At 41.3% G+C, this 24,633-nt stretch overlaps 1 protein-coding gene across 3 annotated transcripts in view; it reads left to right on the forward strand.

The window, feature by feature from the left end:
• The window catches only part of COL27A1 (collagen type XXVII alpha 1 chain), a 274,259-nt gene that overhangs the window by 96,657 nt on the left and 152,969 nt on the right, over nt 1-24,633 (forward strand). For all 3 annotated transcript variants that reach the window (XM_075835266.1, XM_075835267.1, XM_075835265.1), the window contains 2 exons: nt 22,251-22,304; nt 23,318-23,362. In XM_075835266.1, coding sequence (XP_075691381.1) covers nt 22,251-22,304; nt 23,318-23,362 — 99 coding nt within the window. The remainder of the gene's footprint in view (nt 1-22,250; nt 22,305-23,317; nt 23,363-24,633) is intronic.

Below are 24,633 nucleotides of genomic sequence, written 5' to 3' on the forward strand. Positions count from 1 at the left end.
AAAACCTACAAAATCTATATAAATTTGGTATCGTTACAATCGCAACAACCCACTGAATCAAGTTGTGTTATTTATACCACACGGTAAACAGTGCAAATTTAGGACGCAAAAAAGTGTGGCGAAATTGCTGTTTTTTTCTATTCCCCCCAAAAAAAAGTTAATAAAAAGTTAATCAATAAATTCTATGTACCCCAAAATGGTGCTATTAAAAATTACAACTTGTCCTGCAAAAAACAAGACCTTATACAGCTATGTCGACGCAAAAATAAAAAGGTTATAGCTCTTTGAATGAGACGATGGAAAAACTTAAAAAATAGGCTGGTCATTAAGGGGTTAATCATTTCCAATAGCACTCGGACAGTCTGTCCTCTATCAGCCAACCTTTTTGCTTTATGCATTGAAACCCTTGGCAGCCCAGATCCAGCAGCATCCGGACCTATAGGGTAAGAGAGAAGATTTATCTTTTTGTAGATCATGGGCTACTCGAGCCTGATTCACGTTGCGTCTTTACCCACGTCGCGTTTGCCTATACTCTTGTTTCCGTAACTCCCATAGAAGTGAATGGCAGCTACAGAAGCCGCGTAGCACGTGAGCTACGCTGTTTTCGTAATTTCTGACCATCTAATCAGGAAGTGGCCCGTCAGACAGCTGGAACCAAAAAAGGTAGAACGGGGTTTAGGGGGCTCTGTTCTAGAGATAGCTGGGACCTGCATCTATCTGACATTTATGGCATATCATGGGCAAACCCCTTTAATGCATTTGATTCCTAAGCTCGATCTTTTAATCTTCCAGACTCTGAATAGTTCAACTAATAGTAAGTGCGTAACTTTTGACCTCAACGTTTATTTAGTCTTCTACACCCTTTGAGAGACCATGTCGCACAGGCACCTCTACAAAAGGCCTCACAGATATATGGCTAGATGGGAAGCTGCTTTAGGTAGAACTATATCTCTCGACTCATGACAAATCATCTGGAATCCGGTCACTAAATCCTCCATATGCTCCACTTCTAATGTAATGCAATATAAACCTTTGATGCATTGGTACCATATACCTGCCCTTTGCCGCTTCCTTAGCCCTTCTATTCCATCTAGTTGTTGCCGGTGTCAAACGGATATTGGTTCTCTTTTCTATATCTTTTGGCACTGCCCACTAATTGTTCCCTAACGGAAAGACGTATAGAGCGTTTTTGACACCATCTTGTCAGATTGTATCTCACTGGATCCCCTTCATTATTTACTCAATATTCCTCCAAAGCTAATGGGTAAAAAGTCAGCCAGGCTGTTTCTATTTATATGTATGGCTGCAAAGTCTCTTATTTCTAGATTTTGGAAGACAACTGCCCCTCCCTCCAGACTTGACCTTTATGTCAGGTTAAAGGAGAGACGCTCTCTAGAATATTTAACTGCTTCCCTTAATAATAATTTAGATTCTTTCCAGACTATCCGTGGGACACCTGGTGTCTTTTGACTACAGGGGTTTAGGATTGCTAAGGATCCCGCAAGAGCAGTGCTGGAGTTCCAGGATATCAATGTTTATCCCTCCTTTCCTACCCCTTAATTTTTCGTTTTTGTTTTGTCTTTTTTCTTTACCTTTTGTCGTTTATTCGCTCTTATTGAAGATGGTTTATGTCTTGATATATTTTCTTGCAAGATGTGATGTAAAGTACTATGCACTCTAGCTATAATTGTTTTACTTGATCCCTTAATAGAGTGGCTACTGGCAATTTATTTTTTTGTACTGCTTATTGTTCTTTATAAACGTTATTCTTTAATAATTGAAAAAATTTAATAAAGACCACAGTTAAAAAAAATTAATACATTTAAAAAAAATGATGTAATGGTGCCACTGTTTGTCCATAGGCTGTGTCTGGTATTGCACCTCAGCCTTATTGAAGTCAATACAATACCAGACCCAGCCAAAGAGTGGCGCTGTTTTTGGAAGAAAGCAGCCATGTTTTTTAATCTGATACAACCCCTTCAAGATTGGAGCCGTATATATATCAGGCAACTGCATTAATAACAATCCCCTAATTACTGTATTGTTCTTGAGGGAGTTATTTTCTAGAAGTATTATAGAAATTTGTTAAATATTCGTTATTTGCATTTCAACATACCTAGTCAAGCACTTTGCAGCAACTTTAGATTACCGGCGACCTTCTGACCATTGCAAAGAGTTCAATCTGGTATAATTTTTGGCTTCGGCCAAGTTTGTTTTCCATAGAAAATGTATGAAATCCCATTTAGAGTGAGGCTGAAAACCATGTTTGTTATTAGAGTAACTGACGTTTCAGGAAACTTTTGATATGTCATAGTGACGTGTCAGAAGTTTTGATCGGTGAGGGTCTGGGTGCCAAGACCCCTTCCGATTGCTGAAACGAACTGTTAGAATCGCTCACCCAATCGCTTTGTATTGACGACTGTGATCAGCAATCCTGGTATGCATAGACTTTCTATGTGAGCCCATCTTTATTGTTACTCTAAGTGTTAGAACCGTAATGTGTACTACCGTAACAGTTGTGGTTCTCCCAATTTTTCTAAATGGTGAAAACCTCAGTGTTAAAAATCACATGTGGCTGTAATTCATGCAGTAAGATGACTATAGAGGCCACTAACCTTAGATTTTATGATGAGGTAGTAGTACTTACTGCCACACCACTACATGTGCATGCAGCCGCCTTCTCCATGGGACTCAATTTCAGTTTTTTTTACATATCTATTTATGGAAACATCCTGCAATCACTGCGAATTCTAGACGTTGATTTATGTATATATATTTCTGTCATGTGAAATATGGCTCTAAAGAGAGTAGAACAACCTGTTTCTTCAAAAAAAACAAACAGCGATGTTTGAGATCTTGTGTACATAAGTGGTCAGTATATGGTTCTGTCAAAGAACCTAGAAGATCATGTGTCTTGCTGTTAGTGCTTTTCACATGGAGAGTTATCCTGGCAGGGCTCAGGTGAAAGCTGCCTTGTTAATTTGTTGATATGTACCTGTCAGCGATTGCACCTCAGCACCGGCTTTTGGAGCAGTAAATGCATAAAAGCCTTTCTCCAGTACACCTCCATGGGTGTTTATAGGTCTCTTAACTTGCAATACAGAGTTCCTTATACAATAGGACTTTATGATAATGGTAAACTATGCAGTAATCAGTCTCATACCCTAACAGTTTGAGATGGATGATAATGAGCGGTTACTCTGTGTTACCAACTGTGTTCGGCTAAAGGTGTATAACTGTATTGTAGCATTTGACTGTTTGTAGGCAAATATATCGACTCACATTCCTAGATAGCATGTAGGTTATACTTTACTTTAAATTTTCATCTCTATATTGTCTTTGTACAGGTAAATGTAGAGGATAATCAGACTGTTTCAGACGTAATGTGGTCGCATTTTTACGTTCATGGTATGGCTGCAATATTTGGACTTCTTGCGGTTTTACTGAATTGAACTTGGATTATTTTAGGGGTACTATGGTGGTCTAAGTTCGGTTCAGTAGAAGTACGGGTGCTGCAGCCTTAGCACAGATGCTAAAATGGGGCCACATCACAGCTATATGAAACCAGCCTTCTAAGCTAATCTAAGTTGTATGGCCACCCTTTAAAATGTATAACAATAGTTAACCTATTGTAAATCTATGGTTAGTCCCAGAATATGGCTGTCCAAACTGCTGGTTGCTTAGCTCATTTACCAGATTATGGATCGGTACATCGGTTCGCTGTGCGATAAGCTCTAAAATTGTTTGCTACCTAAATCCTATCTCTTCAAGTAATGATGCTGCTTCATACACAGAGCGATCGAGCGAACAAAACGATCGAGGTGGTCCCAGAGATACTTAATTGGGTTAATTTCTGGCGAATTAGGGGCCAGGGAAGTATTTGCAAGTCTTGGTCGTGCTCTTCCAACCAGTGTCAAAAATTTCTAGCCGTGTGACATGTCGCATTGTCTTGCTGAAAGATTCCATCTGCCCAAGGGAAGATAAACAGCATGTATGGGTGGACGTGATCTGCAACGATGGATTCATACCCAAATCGGTTCAGAGTGCCTTCCACATGGATGAGTGGGCCCAGAGAATGCCATGAAAAATTTCCCAGACCATAACGCTGCTGCCACCAGCTTGTGTTCTTCCAGCAATGGTTGCAGGATGTTTGTTCCTGCCTGACACGCCAACGTCCATCCGTTCGATGAAGCAGAAAACGTGACTCATCGGAGAAGGCGACCCTTTGCCAATCATTGGTGGTCCAATTCCGAAACTGCCGTTCAAATTGAATCCTTTTTTTTCGATCACCTTTGTTAGCATAGGAGCAGTGACCATCCGTCTGCTTCAGAGCCCTATACGCAGTAGGGTTCGCTGAACTGTTGTTTTAGACACACGTTTAGTGGCCCCCTGGTTGATTTTCACGGTGAGCTGCTCCACTGTAGCGGGTCGTTCAACCCTCGCGCACCTTCGTAGCAGACGTTCACCTCTCGCATCAATGGCGCGTGGTGCTCCGCAGTTTCTACGTCGGTTATTCCCAATGGTGCCATTTGTCCACTCACGATACACTTTCACCACAGCAGCATGTGAATCGTTCACATACTGCGCTGTTTGAGAAATACTGCCACCCTTGGCTCGAAAGCCAATAATCATCCATTTTTGCAACTCTGATAAATTGCCCCTTTTACCCATGGCAACAACGAGGGATATGTGTTCAGAGAGACTATCGCATACTTTATGTACCCACCAAGCCAGCCCACGGCATATCGCTTCCTTCATGGGCTACGCGCTGCCGACGTCAAAAGTAGGAGGTTGTCATAATAATGGGACTCGACTGTGTATTAAAGCTATTATCTTTTATTTGCAATACTGTACCTGACCACATGGTGCGCTGTTAAGCAGGAAACATCCCAAAGCTGCATCAAGTGCAACTCCCTTTTATCCAGGCGTTTGTTATACGTTCTTCTAGAAAAGTTTTGTACAGTGATGTACAATTTCTGCCCTACAAAACAATGAGTAAAAAAACTGAAAGCAGTGACAAAAATGACTATTTAAGACTTGCTTTAGTTTGCTGTGTGTCCACATGTGAAAGTCCAGTCCACCAGAACATTATTATAAAGGATGCATCTTCAATAGCCGTTCTCACCTATATCTAATGCATATCTTTTATCATCCATGTACAATGCAGTTATAACTAAATTTATTCTCCGCCATGCCAAATACCTTTTAAAATCATATTTATAGATTTAGAGTACCATTTGACCACCTTCATTTATAAGTTGGCCATAAATGGCCAGATCAATGCAGTCATTCTGGAGGCTGAATTATTGAGAAAAAGGACAAGTTAACCTACTAGGAACCAGTCATGTACCACACATATGGAAGTGTGGGATTACATAAACTCTTGACCCCCCCCCCCAGTACTTTCCTTCCCAGGTTCCTACTCCGAATTTACAACATCCATAACTTTGCTGAAAGACAGCCAGAAAATGTAAAGCATTCTGAAACCACTCGAGAAGGACATAACTTCATGCTTTGGGTTTCTGCCAGGTCTGTTAGTGATTTCAAGAAGATATAAAGGTTCCATACTCTGGACATCATAATCATGAGGGAGGGCAGCAAGGCAGATTACCACTTTTATTTAAAGATGGTGTTTTATTCCCTGTGAAACAAATTCAATCACACCCAAAAGATACGACCGGTTACTTTTTAAAAGCATTTTCTGACCACTTGTTTTTTGGTCCAAGGGCCACGTTGTCATATTGTTCTATTGGAAGGGACCATAAGAAAATTTTGACCTAATGTATAAAGAGCGTGCACTGTAGAACTCATTGAGGCTAGAGCTAGATCACCGCATAGGTTGCAATCAGTGTTCCCTAATCTTTAAAGCCTGTGCACTGTCACGGGCGGTGAGCGGATGCAGTGGCGTTGCTAGCCCCGGAGTGGGCTCCGGTCCTAGCGACAGCCACATTCACTTGTATGTGCATCCTCCGGACGCACATACAAATGAATACTATAGGCTGCAGGTCACGTTAGGCCAGCAGCCTATAAGGCGCAGTTGTCGCGCAGGCCGGGGTGATGACGTCACATCATCATGCCGGTCTGCGCATGCGTCCCGCCGGAGAGGCAGTGTAGCGCTCAGTCTGTCGCTGGAATAGGGCAAGGTAAGTACAATCTTATTTTTTTATTTTTTTTTAAAGGAACTCTGTGGCAGTATACACAGGTGTAGGGGAGCTCTGTAGGGTTTTGTACAGGGGGAGGGGTTATGTTGCGCTATATACAAGGGGAGAGGGGGCTGTCTTGTGCTATATACAAGGGGAGAGGGTGGCTGTGTAGCGCTATAAACAAGGGGAGGAGGGGGGCTGTGTAGAGCTATATACAGGGGGGATTGCTGTGCAGCGCTATATACAAGTGGAGGAGGGGACCGTGTAGCACTATATACAGGGCGGAATTGCTGTGTAGCACGATCTACAGGGGGGCTGCATGGCACTATATACAGGGGGCTGTGTGGCAGTATCTACAGGGGGGTCTGCGTGTGGCGTGATCTGCAGGGGGCTACATGTGGCGCTATCTGCAGTGGGTGACGCTATTTACGGGGGGGCTGTGTGTGTTGCTATCTACATGGTGGAAGCTGTCTACAGGGGGATATGTATGGTGCGATCTACAGGCGGTCTGTGGGGCGCTATCTATAGTGGCAGTGGTGTAATGAAGGATTCTTTCATTGATGCCTATAATTGGTGTTTATAACGGTCTGTTTTACTGCTGTACTTGTAATATTATAGTATTTTAAAAAAGTTATTTAAAAGTAATTTAAAATAAGTTTTCTTCTCTTATTTAGTCGCTATATTAGCTTTTACTGGGGGTATTACTTTTGGTCATCAGATCGCCCATCATTGATGGAGACTTGCCCGGCCCCCTAACTGCCCTGCTCAGGAGCTGCCAAGAGGGAACATTGGTTGCAATGTCATCACATTTAGTTGTAGTCAAGTCATTGTACTACATCTGTCTGCAGACCGGGGAGATGTGATGTGGCTACAATAAAAGGCTGCACTGTAGTCCTTTAATATCCCATGCAGGACAAGGAAAAACAAAAGGAGGTTGTCCTACTAGTCAGTCCCCAGCATGGCAAATGATGTCAACATGTAGTAAGTAGTCTGTAGCTCTGAAATTGCCATCCTTCTGTTTGTGGAGTATATTTATTATTTTATTTGTTACTAATATAACTCCCAACATATTTTGTAGCGCTGTAAAGAAATTGTCCTCACCCTCTGTCCCGCGGACCAGGACTCAAGTGCTGCGAGGCAACAGTGCAAATCACTGAGCCAACAGACATTAGTTTTTATAGGATTGAGCGTCATCCTACAGTTCAAAAACATGGAGATTGCCATAAGCATTCCACTCTTGTTCTAGACGACTATAAGCCTCACCTGTAATTTGTCGTCCTCCAGCGGCTGTCAGACAGTAATCCCTATTCATTGAGCCGTAAAAAAAATTTTTTATTTAATCAAAGTGCTTCCAAACACCACGTCATAATTAATTTGATACTATCCTTGTGTGCTGAGTAACTATTCTAGTTTGATTTATTTGGAAACGATTTTAATTATTTTCTCAGTTATAGGGAAGTTTGATGATTCATTTTGGTAACGTTAGCAGGAACTGTGCAGAGGAGTACCTGGCAACTAAGCAGCCAGCTATCCTCGTCTGAGCACAGAGAGTGAGTGGACAGTGCAGGACTGCAGCTTGGCTGACTTCTGATGCTTGCGATTAACAAGCTGTTCTCATCTAAGGGGGATTCTTTCATAATTTAGGGGAAGTTAAGCAAATACTGATGTATCTATTGGCAGAGAAAACCAGACTATTACATTGTTTTTTTCCAAATACAAATCATTATTTTTATATTTTCTTTCCTGAACCCTGTAAGATCCTTCAGGCCACATGCACACGACCGTAATTTTCTTTCATAATTGCGAAATTGTTAATTGCGGATGAATTTATGGACCCATTTATTTCTATTGGCCATGGACACCTTTCCGTATATTTACTGATGTGTGTCTCCGGGCCATAGAAATGATCCACAAATTATAAAACATGTCCTATTCTTGTCTGCAATTGCGGCATGGACTCGCCCATAGTTGTCTATTGATGCTTACGCAATTGCGGACAGCTACGGATGTGTATCGTACCGTAGATTTCGTCCGGAATTACGGACCCATTCGTTTCTATGGCCAACTGACACCTTCCCATATATATGTGTATATCTGTGCCGTAGAAAGGCTCTGCAAAAGATAGGATGTCCTATTTTTTTCTTTTTAAAGACCATACTCCCATACTTTATATGGGAGCACGGCCCGCATGGATGTCCGCGGGTGGATGTCCGCGGACCATGATTACGGGCACGGTCGTGTGCATGGGGCCTTAGTCTTGACCAAAACTAAGCTTTTCATTCTTCACTAGTTGCTGTCACCATAATTTACCGTCATCTCTATTCTGCATAGATCCATGCTACCGGAGATTCATAGCCCAAGTCATTAATTCCCAATATTTTTGTGTCTCTGGAACTTGTCATCAAACCTGGAATGAGTGTGTTCTATAACTGAGTGTTGTACCTCTGATTATTGCCCCTGACTAGGGCTCTGTCATTGCCCACAATTGGGTTGCTGCTAATGTTTGTGTAAAGGAGATGAGAAGCCATCATTAATTTACCACCTCCACAGTGTTGAGCAGCGCATGGCATGCTGGGGTATGCAGTGGATTTTAATGGCTGTTTGACATCCGATGCAGCGCCGTCTTTTTCAGTTGTGGTCTCTGGTCTTCACGGGATCTGCGAAGGCGACGCGTTGACACACTCACCGATGCAGCGCTGTCTTTATCAGGTGTGGTTTCTCTTCTTCATGGGATCTGCGAAGGTGGCGCGATCACCATTGCGACGCCTTCGCAGAACCCGTGAAGACTAGAGACCACACCAGAAGAAGACGGCGCTGCATCGGTGAGTGTCAGTGCCTATAGCCAGCAAGGGAACCAATAGTTCCCTTGCCTCTTGAATCCCCATGTCACAGATCAGTTTTTAACGGTTGTTACATGATAGCTGTTGAAAACGTATCCATTCACTTCTATGGGGGCCCTCTGGCAGTGAAAACGGCCAAAAATAGGACGTGCTATTTTTTGCCGGCCAATATTCACGGGCTGTTTTTCACGGTCGTGTGAATGTAGCATTAATTTTTCCTGAACAGAAGAGCTGGACTGTAGCTCTGTAAGGCCTTGTTCACACAGTGCAGATTTGCTGCAGATTTTACTTTTTTTTTTAAGCCAAAACCAGAATGGGATCCAGGAGAGCAGATCTATAAGTCATTTCTCACTATTGAATACATTCCAAGTGGGAGCTGTTTACTGTGTAACGTCATGAGTGTACTTCCAATGATGGTGCCGGACGCTTTTCCAACCAGACAGGCAGTGACCGCGTAATAAATAAATTTACTTTTTTTGCCATGATTCACACTGATCTACACCGTAAACAGAGGTAAAGGTAAATTATGGTGACCTCAACTGATAAAGCAAAACTGACATATGGAGAGCCCCTTTAAGATTAGCAGGTATTGTATATTCGGTTTGACATGAAACTAGAATTCATGTAGTAATGACCTCAGCTGTTGGTTGGCATTAGAGACAGTGAATTTATCCTGCGTTGGATTGCATTTAGTTCAGAGAGAAACTTACGGCTTCTACTGCCAAAACAACAGTGCAGTTTAAGTTTGTGGTTGTAAGAAATGTGCCCTGTCTGGATGATCGTTTTGAAGATCAGGATTTTATTAAGAGCAGGAAATGGGTTAACAGATTCAGTGCAACAGGGAATTGGATCATTCACACTTTCATCTTTTATAAATACAATGTAAAGAAATGTTTTATTCTTACACAATAAATGTTCACCTGGATTAAGCCAGCTGGCACTCTGCGTGCATTTCATGTACAAGACTGACTGGGTAATCACCTACCCCTGAGCCAGCAGGAAAACGCAGGCCTATTTCTAGATCCTGATTGTATTGGCAAAGCCCATTGTTACATCTGCCAGATTAGCCATTCCTCCAGCCTAGAGAGAGAGCATTAAACAGAATCAGATGTTTCTATATACACAGAACTGATCCCATACTCATGAGCGAGCTGGTTTGTAGTAGGACACGTGCCCTTTGTGGGGCCTTAGATCACTTTATTTGTTAGAAGTATGTTTTATATGGTTTTTTTTAAATAATCTTTTTCAGTTATTGATACAAATTTGTAATAAGATTAAAAACTTATTTTGTGCTTAAAGGGGTTTTCCCATCTTGGACATTTATTGCATATTCATGGAATATGTCATAAATGTCCGATAGATGCAGATCCGCACCGATCTATAGAACTGGGCCCTATATACCCCGATCTACCTCGCTCGGCTTCCGCTGCCTCCTGGCCACTTCCTGATACGGTGGTCGGGTGTTAAGAAAACAATTAACTCCCATAGAAGTGAATGGGAGTTATGGAAACAATGTAGCACGGCGAACTACGCTTTTTCTGCAGCTCCCGAGTTCCGGAAACAGTGTAGCTCGCCGTGCTTCACTGCTCCCATAACTACGGTTCACTTCTATGGGAGTTAAAGAAACCGCATAGCTCGTCGAGCTCGACTGTTTGCTTAAATCCTGACCACCTAATCGGGAAGTGGCTGAGAGGCAGCGGAAGCTGAGCAAGATAGAACGGGGTTTAGGGGACCCCGTTCTACAGGGTGGGCCATTTATATGGATACACCTAAATAAAATGGGAATGGTTGGTGATATTAACTTCCTGTTTGTGGCACATTAGTATATGGGAGGGGGGAAACTTTTCAAGCTGGGTGTTGACCATGGTGGCCATTTTGAAGTCGGACATTTTGTATCCAACTTTAGTTTTTTCAATGGGAAGAGGGTCATGTGACACATCAAACTGATCGAGAATTTCACAAGAAAAACAATGGTGTGCTTGGTTTTAACGTTACTTTATTCTTTTATGAGTTATTTACAAGTTTCTGACCAAAGTTTCTGTGTTCAAAGTGCTGCCCATTGTGTTGGATTGTCAATGCAACCCTCTTCTCCCACTCTTCACACACTGATAGCAACACCGCAGAAGAAATGCTAGCACAGGCTTCCAGTATCCGTAGTTTCAGTTGCTGCACATCTCGTATCTTCACAGCATAGACAATTGCCTTCAGATGACCCCAAAGATAAAAGTCTAAGGGGGTCAGATCGGGAGACATTTCTTCTGCGGTGTTGCTATCAGTGTGTGAAGAGTGGGAGAAGAGGGTTGCATTGACAATCCAACACAATGGGCAGCACTTTGAACACATTTTATAAGTGGTCAGAAACTTGTAAATAACTCATGAAAGAATAAAGTAACGTTAAAACCAAGCACACCATTGTTTTTCTTCTCGATAAGTTTGATGTGTCACATGACCCTCTTCCCATTGAAAAAACTAAAGTTGGATACAAAATGGCCGACTTCAAAATGGCCACCATGGTCAACACCCAGCTTAAATAGTTTCCCCCCTCCCATATACTAATGTGCCACAAGCAGGAAGTTAATATCACCAACCATTCCCATTTTATTTAGGTGTATCCATATAAATGGCCCACCCTGTAGAGATAGTTGCGGGTTCCAGAGGTGGGACCCGCATCTATCAGCCATATCATGCCATAAATGTCCAAGATGGGAAAATCCCTTTACAAGTTATACCCTCATTAATAAATCCTTAAATGACGTATTTCGGCCGCAAGTACCGGACCGAACACAGTGCAGGGAGCCGGGCTCCTAGCATCATACTTATGTACGACGCTAGGAGTACCTGCCTAGCTGCCGGACTACTGTCCCATGATTACAGTACGGGACAGTTGTCCTGCAGAGAGGCAGGGACTCCTAGCGTCGTACATAACTATGATACTAGGAGCCCGACTCTCTGCACTGTGTTCGGTCCGGTACTTGCGGCCGAAATACGTCCGTCAATTACGGAAGTAATGACCTCGTGTGAACATACCCTAATTCCTAAAGGAATTACGGAAACCTCGCACACCTCTCCATTGATCCTCAGCATGGAAGCGGCAGTCCAGTGCTGGGACCCGCATCTATCAGACATTTATGGCAAATCTTATCGATATGCCAAAAATTTCTAAAATGGAAATGACCTTTTAAACAAGTGTTCTCATTCGCTGATAGAAAACAATTATCTTAAAAATGGTGAAGAATTGTAGTGCCAATGCCCACATTTATCAAACAAGGCCTCATTTTATCTCAATGAATAGACTGATTTATTGACATACATTGCAACAAATATATATGACTGCATGTGCCCTCTTTTGCAGCTCTGTCACAACATGCATCACTGCCGTTAACTTTAACACTGGCTCAAATTACTCAACTTTTTCTCCCAGAGTCTGTGTGGAGTATAGATGAAACTTTCCTACCCATTTGCGAGTTGTTGTTTTTTTGTTGTTTTTTTTTTGTTTTTTGCAATCTTCTTTTATTTTTATTTTTTTAAAGTTGCATTTTATAAAGGGGTCTGAATCCTGACGAAGCAGTAAGTCGTGCTTACTTTTAACTCCATTTTTACATACTGACATACATGGTGCAAATTGCTCTAAATTCTGGCACAGTTGGTTAATTTGTCACACAGCAGATTAGTAATTTGGAGTAAAAAAAAAAAGAGTCCAACACATTGATAAATGTGGGCCACAGTACATTACAAAGTTACATAACCTTATTAACATAAAGCTGGAAAACCACTTTTACACGGAGGAAACTAGCCTGGTCAATAAGTGTTTAAAGGTACAGTAGGTTTCCATGGAGAACAGACTTTATGACTGTTAAAGCTAAATATAAAAAAAAACACAATAAAAAAATTAGCTGGTAATAGTGTATACTTTTCCTTTTCTTTCTAGCTGTAGAATATATGACCTTTTACTGAGCCAAATGTAGTTTCTTGCCTGTTATGCAGGTGACCTCTTCCTTGATCTGCGGTTGCCTGTATTTAGAAGCTATTCAAGTTTATTGCCGAGAGGGGATAATATGACCCCTGCCGTTGTCTTTCCATGGAAAACTATGGCTTTTACATAATCTCGGTCACTCTCGAAGAAACATATATAATACCTAACGAGACCTTCATATAGCTGCTTGCCAATAGTGTATGCTAGTGCGAGCCAGCTGGCAGAGAAGGGGTTAATGATGCACAGCTGATTAAGTAAGACACATAATTGCTGTCACGCTGAGTTTTTGATGTTTTTTTCCATTTTGGTTCTTCAATCTGATGTTTTTGTGTTAACAGCGGCATTACTTTCTTCCCGTCTCATTAGTTAATGCTCCCTCCCGGCAAATTAATTGCCCACCGAAGATTTGTTAAAATTAGCAAACAGTCCACAGGGGTTGTGATAAAATGTAATTGGGGCATTTTAGTGGCAACCAAAGTAGGTGGCTGCATCTTCAATACATGGAAGGATCTTTTGATCCAACGCGTAAAGGTGTGCATATTACATTTCGAGATGAGGTCATCATGCAAAGATGACATCACTGCAAATTTACCATTGCGGTGAGTTCCAGTAACACTGTTCTCTAGATTTCTTACTACTCTTTCATGGAACATTACCATACAAATGTGAAAACATTGTCCGCGTGAGGAGCGTGTTCACAAGCTTACATCAAAGCTGCTGAGTGTCGGTTGACAAAATGAGCTAGATTAGCCAACCCGAGAGGCCTTGTGGGCCTAAATAAATACTCTGACATGATGACTCCAAATTAAACCCTAAAGTATGTGGATACATACAGTCGTGTATTTGGCAGACCAGCTACTCAAGGAAGGAAATCTCCAGCTCTCCTGACGTGAACAGCTAAGAGTTGATCAATAGGCTGCGCTCTGGTCTAATTGAATTGTATTGAACAGTGCAACAGTAACACTGGGCGGGGGGGGGGGGGGGGGATGACGACATATTTGGCCAGGAACCTGTTCTAATACCTTTATGTAACTCATTGCATAGGTCTGTATCAGCTGCTTATAAGGATGCGGCTGGGTTTACACATTGCGGTAGTGTGCCGCATGGCGATGTAGTTATTGAACGCATGGTTTTTATAGGTGAAGCACCTCTTCTCTTTTTTTGGTTTATACCAGAATGTAGTGCATTATTTTTTGCAATGCTCAGGCTTCCGTCACTTAACCCCTTTGTGCACCTTGTCACTAAGGGAAGGGAAAGAATTCCTGTAGATCACCTGGCGTCAGCGTGGTTGTAATACATAGACGCAATCCAACTGTAAACATGATCCCAGCAATGGTCAAGGGGGGTACGAACCTCATTCTAATAGTGATCCTTATCACTATGGAGACAGCCCTGGAACTGACAGAGAAGCATGAATGTCTCTTGTCATATGAATAGTATGTCCTAACAGTGCCTGTGAGTATATTTCTATGTCCTGCTAAAAATGTCACAACTAGTTTTTAGAACAAGTGACTTGCCCTTGCCCCTCTCCACCTAACAGATCATGCAAAGTAAATCACTTAGCAGTGGATTAGAAATTATTTTAAGGTAACGCTGGTTCTTTCAAATATTTGTGTCAAATATAAGTTGCTTGAATCTAAAGTAAATGTAATGTTACAGCTCGTATCTCAGAACTGACCGGATATCAGTCATACTCGCGCATTGAATACATGCTCTCAGGTCCACTGCATATATATATATATATATATATAATATATACATACATACATACATACATATATAAATAGATCGCCATTGTGTTGTATGATAAAAACCATGGCAGATAACCTTTACACAAGGAATAGTCGTCTTATGAAGAGCAGATGTATGGCACCTAGTGAGCACACGTACACCAGCGATCACCGGTCCAACAGACAGAAGATGAGGTACAGTAGCTATATTGCTATAGCTCTACTAGAACAAGAAGGGTTAAGATGTTATACCATACAATATCATCTTAGGTGTTGGAGCTACAAGTGTGATCCAGATACATTTCTAAAATACTTTTTTGTCTTGAGTTTTTAGGGGGGAGTCTGTAATTGCTCACCTCATTTGCAATGTACCCCTTTTCTTAAAACAAAGAGCTTTTTGTCTGCATTACATATGTCCCACGTGCATGTGTGTTACAAGCCAGCTCTGAGACTTCCAAGACACTGGGAGAGAGCGTGTGAGGGGCCAGGAAAAGCAGCGCTTTGGCTGCTTCCCTATTTTTCCATCCGTCTATTTTGAACTCTTTCAGCCTCTGCCAGTTGAGGAGAAGAGGCCTGACCTAGTCAATCCTGTCCCCCACTTTTCACTAGCATACTGACCTTTATTATAATAGTTTAATCGCTTGAAGAGAATGTATCCGTGGAGGTCAGTGTGTTCATTCATATTTTCGTTCTGTTGTGCATTATTAGTTTTTGATATGACTAGTAGTATGAACTAGAACAGCGATCTTTAACCTCTGTCTGCCTGATGCAAAACTACAACTCACATCATGGTGGCAGTTGTAGTTTTGCAACAGCTGGGGAGCCTTAAGTTGCAGACCACTGTATATACTATTGTTCTTCATAAAATTATGGGAAAACCTTCAGCTTATTTCACTGTCTTTTTCAGCTCATAGCAGACCTTTTATCGCTCCCTCCATGTCTAGAGAGGTTTGTGGAGTCCAGTTGAAAATCTGCTAGTCAGACTATGATAATTGATGTGGCTAACACGCTAAACAGTCCAGACCAACAGGCTTCTCCATCCCATAATAGTGCTCTGTGCCAAGCTTTAGTTTAGAGCCCCCTACTGGCATGGGGAAGAAAGATCATCCAATGATAGTGAAAATGTTCTCTTTTGTATGTATTTAAAAACTTGTTCTAAGCAAGTGGGAACCTATTCTTTAATGTGTTGTCTGTTACATATACGCCTGACCTGAAAAGATGTAAGATAAAACTGATCTCCTATAGGTGATGTAAAAGGGACCTTGCCTATGCTTGGCTAATATAGTTAAACATACAACTCAAATATAAAATAACTATAGTCTTGTTCCTATTGCTATCTGGCCTTAATATGTTTTGAAGTAGTCTGTGGAGGTTTTTGGCAATGTAAGCCTCTGCATTGTTTAACAGGTTTTCAAACATCAGAAAAATTACTACCAGATTGCATGAACACGTAACTGGAAATCACAACTAATAAAAGAAAAATTTCAGGCTATAAAGCAGGTTGACAGGAGCAAGTCTCTCCATATGAACAGCACTTGGGTTAATCCAAATTATTCCGTTTTTATTACATAGGGGACATCTCAATGTTTGTTTTTTAATTTACCAAAATAAGGCAGTACAAATACGTGAGGACAGAAAAGCTGCCGCAGGACCAGATGTATGTAATCTGTGAGTTAGTAACTGATGTGGTGTCCCAAAACGTGATGACTTTATGCCATACATGCTGTATATCAGGGGTCTCAAACTCGGCCGTGTAAGTGGGCCATATATAGAGAAAATGTGAAGTTGACAGGAAGCATTACTTTCAAATTTGATACAATACTAAATTATTGTTACTCAATTAGTTATTTGAACTATTCTAACAATACTACATTACTATAACAGTACTACATTACTATAACAATAGTGCTAGGTTTAAACTTGATGGAAATTTGAGAGTTTTCTCCACGTGCTTATTTTAACAATCCAGTTTTCCAGTTTAAGTGTTGCTAAATGCAGTCCGGTGGCTCAGTTGGCAGCGTTTGGCAGACACACAAATGTCAAGATTGGGCAGCCCCTTTTTAGATAGTGCCACAGAGCCCCCTGTAGATACTGCCATAGTGCCCTCTGTAGATACTGCCACAGTGCCCTCTGTAGATAATCAGAAGGTGAAGAGAAAAAATGCAGTGTAATTACAGGTATCGGCGCCAGGCTGAAGAGGATCAGGAACGGAGTCAAGTGCATAGGATCTAGGAGATCTTTTATTGAGAAGTCTTCTCAATAAAAGATCTCCTAGATCCTATGCACTTGACTCCGTTCCTGATCCTCTTCAGCCTGGCGCCGATACCCGTAATTACACTGCATTTTTTCTCTTTACCTTTTGACTCTCACCTTGTCCCAGGTACTAAGGATTTAGCACCAAGGGACTGCAGTGGGTGGCAGCCGGCTATATACACTTCACCACCTCATAATAGTCTCGGAGGAGCGCCGCCATCCCCTTACTTTTTTGCTGTACTAACTCTGTAGATAATGCCACACCCTCTGTAGATACTGCTACACATCCACCTAGATACTGCCACAGTGCCCTCTGTAGATATTGCCCTCTGCAGATACTGCCAGAGTGCCCTCTGTAGATAATGGCACACAACCCTTGTAGATCGTGCCACCCCCCCCCCTCTAGTAGTGGAATCCCCAGCCAGAGCGTTGCTGACGCTGTGGCCGGGGATTCCTATGCTGGAGGAGCCCCTGACGTCACTGTCCATAGACAGTGACATCAGCGGATCCTCCTGGACTGGAATGTGATATCAGGGGCAACCCCAGAGCCGGTGTCCCAGAGTAGAGCACTAGTATAGGCTCTGCTCTGGAACTCTGGGGAAGCCACTGACATCAGTGTCCACATATGGACAGTGATGTCAGGGGCTTGCCTAGATCTGGAGTCCCAGAGCAGAGCCGCTTCTATCACTCTGCCCGGAATTCCAGCTCTGCTCCTGACATCACTGTCCAAATATGGACAGTGATGTCAGGGCAACCCCAGAGCCAGAGCCCCAGGCAGAGCTTCCCCAGACTCCCGTAGCAGAGCCTATACTAGCGCTCTGCCCGGGTCTCCGGGGAAGCCCCTGACATCACTGTCCATATATGGACAGTGATGCCAGGGGATTCCACAGAGTCCCGGAGCAGAGCCTATACTAGCGCTCTGCCCAGGAGTCCAGCTCTGGGCAAGCCCCTGACATTGATGTCCATATATATACAGTGATGTCAGGGGCTTCCCCAGAGGTGGAGTCCCGGGCAGAGCGCAAGTATAGGCTATAAGGACAGCGATGTCCGGGAATTTCAGAGTCCTGGAGCGGAATCTATACTAGAGCTCTGCCCAGGACTTCGGCTCTGGGGAAGCCCCAGACATCACTGTCCATATATGGGCAGTGATGTCGGGATTCCACAGAGTCTCGGAGCAGAGCCTATACTAGCGTCTTTGTGTCCCGCGGGCCGCTGATAACAGCCTCAGGGGCCGCATGCAGCTGCGTGTTTGAGACCCCTGCTGTATATTCTACTTATAACTTCCCCATTTTGACGCTCCCTAGGTTTTAGGACGCTGGATATAGGACATCTTCAGGTTTCGTTTAAAATCTGTTATGCCCTGTTTTTGGATGAAACCTTTTTATTTATTCCATATTGCTGTTGCTATCCAAGAAAACTAAAATCTGGCTGTAGTAGTTTGAGGTCTGTAAGCAATATATTTATCATCAGAAAAAGCTTATGATCCCCAGCAGTTAGAATTAAATGGAAAATGTTGGTTTTTTCCCCCATTAATTTCCACTAATGTTCTGTGTAACATGTGGCTAGATGTTATGACATGCATTGCTCCTCAGTTCTTGGTGTATTTGTATTCTTTTGGAGAGAGTTACCAAGGTAAAGTTTATTTGAACGTGGATTCAATACGAACTGTGTGGATAGTAGAGTACTTTATTGCTTTTATCATGCAATGATATTGTTTATAAGCATTGTTCTTTCATTAACCCCTTCCTTCACTTTTGACCTTCCTGACCCCCTCATTTTTCAAATCTGACATGTTTCACTTTATGTGGTAATAACGTCGGAATGTTTTCACCTATCCAAGCGATTCTGAGATTGTGTTCTCGTGACACAATGGACTTTATGTTACTGGCAAAATTTGCTCGATACATTCAGTATTTAATTGTGAAAAACACCAAAATTTAGCAAGAAATTGTAAAAATTTTCATTTTTCTCAATTTAAATGTATCTGCATGTAAGACAGGCAGTTATACCACACAAAATTGTTGCTAATTAACATCCCCCATATGTCTACTTTTAGATTGGCATCGTTTTTTGAAAATTCTTTTATTTTTCTATGACGTTACAAGGCTTTGAACTTTAGCAGCAATTTCTCACATTTTCAAGAAAATTTCAAAAGGCTATTTTTACAGGGGCCAGTTCAGTTGTGAAGTGGCTTTGAGGGCCTTATATATTAGAAACCCCAAAAAGTCACCCCATTTTAAGAACTTCACTACTCAAAGTATTCAAAACAGCATTTAGAAAATGTCTTATCCCTTTAGACGTTTCACAGGAATTAAAGCAAAGTAGAGGTGAAATGTACAAATTTAATTTTTTTTTTTTGCAGAAATTTTTAATCACATTTTTTTTATAACACAAAGTTTTACCAGAGTAATGCAACTCAATATTTATTTCCCAGGTTCTGCAGTTTTAGGAAATATCCCACATGTGGCCCTAGCGTTCTACTGGACTGAAGCACTGGCCTCAGAAGCAAAGGAGTATTTTGGGGCTTTATTTTTATTAGAATATATTTTAGGCACCATGTCAGGTTTGAAGGGCTCTTGCGGTGCCAAAACAGTGGAAATCCCCCAAAAGTGACCCCATTTGGGAAACTACACACCTCAAGGAAATTATCTAGGGGTATAGTGAGCATTTTGACCGCACAGGTTTTTTACAGAAATTATTGGAAGTAGGCTGTGAAAATGAAAATCCTACATTTTTTCAAAGAAGATATGCCAATATGTGGTGCCCAGCTGGTGCCACCATAACAAGACAGCTCTCTAATTATTATGCGGTGTTTACCGGTTGTAGAAACACCCTACATGTGACCCTAATCTTTTGCCTGGACATTCGACCAGGCTCAGGAGTGAAAGAGTACCATGTAAAATTGAGGCCTAATTTGGTGATTTATAAAATATTGGTTCACAATTGCAGAGGCTCAGATGTGAAATAATAAAAAGAAAGTGACCCCATTTTGGAAACTACAACCCTCAAGGCATTTATTAAGGGGTGTAGTGAGCATTTTCACCCACAGGTCTTTTCCATAAATGAATGCGCTGCGGATGGTGCAAATTCTGGCATAGTTTTTTTTAATTTTTTTTATTCAGCGTTCACCATGCATTATAAATTACATGTTACCTTTATTCTGCGGGTCAGTACGATTCCGGACATACATATTTTATAGCACTTTTTTATGTTTAGCAACGTTTTGCACAATAAAATTACTAAAAAGAATGTATTTTTTCTGTCGCCTAGATGTGAGAACCATAACTTTATAACTTTTTTGTCGACGGAGCTGTATGAGGGCTTGTTTTTTGCGAGTCGAGCTATAGTTTTTATAGATATCATTTTTGGATACGTGCGACTTTTTGATCACTTTATATTCCAATATTTGTAGGGCAAAGTGACCAAAAGACAGAAACTCTGGCATCGGTTTTTTTACGCTGTTCACCGCGTGCAATAAATAATATAATATTTTTATACCTCGGATTGTTACGGTCGCGGTGATACCAAATACGTATGGTTTATTATTTTTCAATAATAAAGGACTTGATAAGGGAACAGCGCGATTGTGTTTTATTTTATTACTTGAAACTTTTATTGTTTTTAAACTTTTATTTTTTTTACACTTTTTTTTTTTACACTTTTTTTCAAGTCCCACTAGGGGACTTGAAGGTCCAACTGTCAGATTTTTTTTTCCTAATACATTGCGCTACCTACGTAGTGCAATGTATTAGATCTGTCAGTTATTCACCGACAGCAAGCCGATTAGGCTTCGCCTCCCAGCGGGGCCTACTCGGCTTCGGTAATGGCAGAGCAGGAAGCCATTGTGTCTCCTGTTGCCATAGCTTCTGAGCCAGTGCCAAGCATTTGGTGTATGGATACGGCAAAATGCGGGAAGCACTAGATTTCCATGGCGTACCCGTACGTCAAATGTCGGGAAGGGGTTAAAGTATAACTTTTAGTTTGTGTTCACACGTTGTGGTAGTGTGTCACGCAGCCAAAAAACATGCATTTTAGAAAGAATTGCGGCAGCTTGCAATACAGTGATTGGTCGCACGGTTTATAACATATTAACTGTTTTGGCTGCACAGCAAACTATTGCAACGTGTGAACACAGCCTTCAACATCTGGAACAACCTCAAGCCATCTGCACAGTTGGTTTATTTATTCCATTACTCCTGCGCCTCATGGCCGGTGCACTTTAAGTTCCATCTGGTTAATAAATGTTCCTGCCGATTAGGAAGAGCGCTTCCGAGAATATTCTTTATTCGTCTTATATGTCCACCCCTATGGTACCCATACACATAGTCGTTTGTGTGGCCAGAGCCCACGCGAATTGCCACGGTTTGGTGATGCAGTTTTTGGCACTGCGGCAAGTACATGTGAAGCATATGCTTATATGTGCATTACCTGTACTTGCATGCAGCGTAAAATCGCTACGTGTACTAGGAGAAGCTTGGACGCTTACTTGCATATTGTCTAAACATTGAACTTCATAATAAATCTGTAAATTCTTTTGGTTTATTTGATGTAGAAAATAAAGTCCTAAGCAACAGAACGATTAGGCTTGTCTTGTTACCATACAGAAATAGAAAAAACCTACAGTAGCTTAAAGGGGAAATTCACCTAAAAGTGATATTCTGCCATGTCATAGTTGAATATCAGAAGATCACAATGGTAAACTCCATGAGCTTTTCACTCCTGATTTCCAAAATAATAGTTAGACCAATCCATTTCAGATATTTTCTCCACTGGAAATTTGACACTGCAAGGAATGTTGGGCATAAAATGTTGTCGTAATTTTTCAGTAAGTGAAATACTCTTAAGTAGTACCAAAGAGGATAAGGCACTGTATAGATCACCGCAGCCCCCGTGGTCCTGGAAATTGGTAGTGGTCTAAACCCCCATATTAACTATAAAAAAAAAGCAAATGAACAGCATTCGTGTTGACCAATCCAACCAATCAGCTGGTTTCTTCACTTTTTAACATTAACACGCACAATATTTAGTTGGTATCCGAAGCAAACCACCTATTATATATACAAGTTTTTAAACAAGCCCCCCCCCCATTAATTGTTATATACTAATAAATATACCTTTATTTTCTAAGGCCTGTTCAGCACGTCTAGTTCTAAAGCGCTTCAAACATTACAACTGTCCAGTTACTGCCTTTGTTGTGTATCCTTCATGTCGTCCTGTTGTATAATGCTCGTTCTTCTTTCAAAGTATAGATATATGGGGATTGTATCTGAGATTCTATATGTTTTTATTATTTTCCTTCTACCTTTTAAAGGGCTTCCCTGGAGACTTTGGCGAAAGAGGTCCCCCAGGACTTGATGGCAACCCCGTGAGTAATTTGTAGTACAACACAAGATCCATTGTTATGAAAAGAGGTGTTTAATTTTTTTGCAGGAGGCTGTTACATGGAATACAGCAATAAGGAATGCTCTTAGTCACGCTTTGCATGGGGAAAAGCATATAAATATTACTGATCCAGAGTGCCGTATAAATAAATGAAGCTGAATCTTCACGTAAAAATAGAATTTGGAATTCGGGCGGACACGTAGGGAAGTGTAAGATGTCATTTTGGACTTTTAACCCTGTTCACCAGAACATAGTGGAGGCAGATATCTTGTGGACTGATAAGCAAGAGAAAACACTGATAATTCTTTAGTCAGAAAGTGCCTCATGACCGGAGATCCCTGTGAATTGATAGGTTCTTAAGGATTCTATATAAACTTTCTCCTCCAGCCAGATAACGATCGATGGGGATTTGTCTTTATCTTTGCGTTATTTTTTGTTGTTTTAGTTTGAAGTTTGCTTTCCTTAATTCTAATGACCGAAACTTCATAAGTGACAACAACCATAGGACGGCCGTTCTTTCAAAAAATAGCAGCTTACTTCTGTTGTCAAAATGTTGCCCTTCTCCCCCACCCCTTTCCTGTTTTCTTTGCTGAACTGTCAGCAATCCAGTTCTTTTAAAGATATAGCAAGAGTTCCACACATGCTCCACTACATGGGAGATATAGCAGGTAGAGTAAGTTAATCTCTCACCTAGGTTCTTTTTCATTGTCTGTTCTACTTTCGCCAATAGAGAATGCAGGAAGGGAAGTAAATAATATGAAAGAGGAGTGTTTAGGTATTATGTGTGTTTAATCAGTAAAATAGCTGCTTCCATTTTGTACCAAAATTACCTTAAAATGTGTTTCACTGAAACGAAAAACTGTGCGCCTTTACGGTCTAGAGCATAGTTTATAGCTTTCTATTTAATGTATTTTAATTTGTTTCAAATATTAGTTTGGATTTTCTAAAAATACGTGACAAAGTTATCCTTTTTTATTTTTTTCTGCTCTATTCTAGGGAGAGTTGGGTCCCCTAGGTCCTGCGGGTGTCCCTGGATTTATTGTAAGTACCCTATCCAAATAACACGTCTCACTACCGATATTTGTTGGTGGATTCCATTCCACGCACTGTCGTAGAGCTCCGTTTGCAAAAAGGTCATTATTTATTAATCTTTCCCTGAATTAATTTCATTTTACCAACACAAGCTTGCGTGTTTTTACTCCTAGAAGAGGAGGTGTTTATAGACTGTTTTTCCATCATAAAATACCAAGTATTTTAATTAAGGAAACCTGGTATCCGCCTTGAGTGCGAAAAACAGTGGGCGTTATTCTGTGTATAGCCCTGCATGCCTGTTTGGAAGTAAGTGGCCATAGAATTCTGCAATGTCTTTTATTTTTTATTTATTTTTTAAATATTCTGTTGGCAGCTTTTCACTAAAGAAGTGTCTGCTAGAGTTTTCAAGTACAGTATGATAGGTTAAAATATTTATAGTCCTTGTGCTTAGGGGCATAAATGTAATGAAATCTAGTAGCTGTGCATAGCAAAGGATGTAATGAAAATGTCCCTATTTACTCAGCTAGTGAAATTAAATGGGCACTTCGCCTATAGCCTGCCTTCTCTAGATTTTCTGAACAGATGGAGAGTCTAGTGTTCCCTGCTATCAGCCATTTTGGGCAGGGGAGAGGCGGACTGTAGTGTTCTCAATTGGCATTAGGAACAGGAAATCCGAAAAAAGTCTTATCAATATGCTCACAAATGTAGGTTGGTGCACCATTTAATCTCATTTGTGCGAGACCTATAGCATAAGGCAAAAGTGGCCGGGTCAGGAAGCTAGTGCTATGGCCAAGGCTACCCCAAGAGGTGTCAGTTTGGCAGTGACTTCCGATTTTCCAGTTTTGCCACATGCTTTCCTATTTCATGGTGTGTGACTGTATGAAAAGTAGTGGTAAGACTGGTCACAACGTGTAAGTGGTGCACATTTGGCATATATACGCCAGTAAAAATCTACTGATCAAACGTATATCCCCAACATATACAACTGTATGCCATGCAGTGGAATACATTTGCCAGTGACTCCCATAGTAAAAAAAAGTTTACCATGTGATATCCCTTTTTTGCGGGATCACTTTGTATTGAAAGTAATTGACTACACTTTTCTATACAGTAGAAAAACAAAAACTGCATACCGGCCAAACGTATGGCGAAAGGACACTGGTTTGGTATAAATGAAACCCTTTATAGTCTGTGAACAGGTTTGGTTTACGTGTCAGGAGAATTCTAGGTGTTTGTGGTGTGCACGTACCCTTTGTCACGATGGGGCGACAGTTTTTTAT

This window comes from Rhinoderma darwinii, chromosome 8 (assembly GCF_050947455.1).
Source record: "Rhinoderma darwinii isolate aRhiDar2 chromosome 8, aRhiDar2.hap1, whole genome shotgun sequence".
Taxonomy (NCBI): Eukaryota; Metazoa; Chordata; class Amphibia; order Anura; family Rhinodermatidae; genus Rhinoderma; species Rhinoderma darwinii.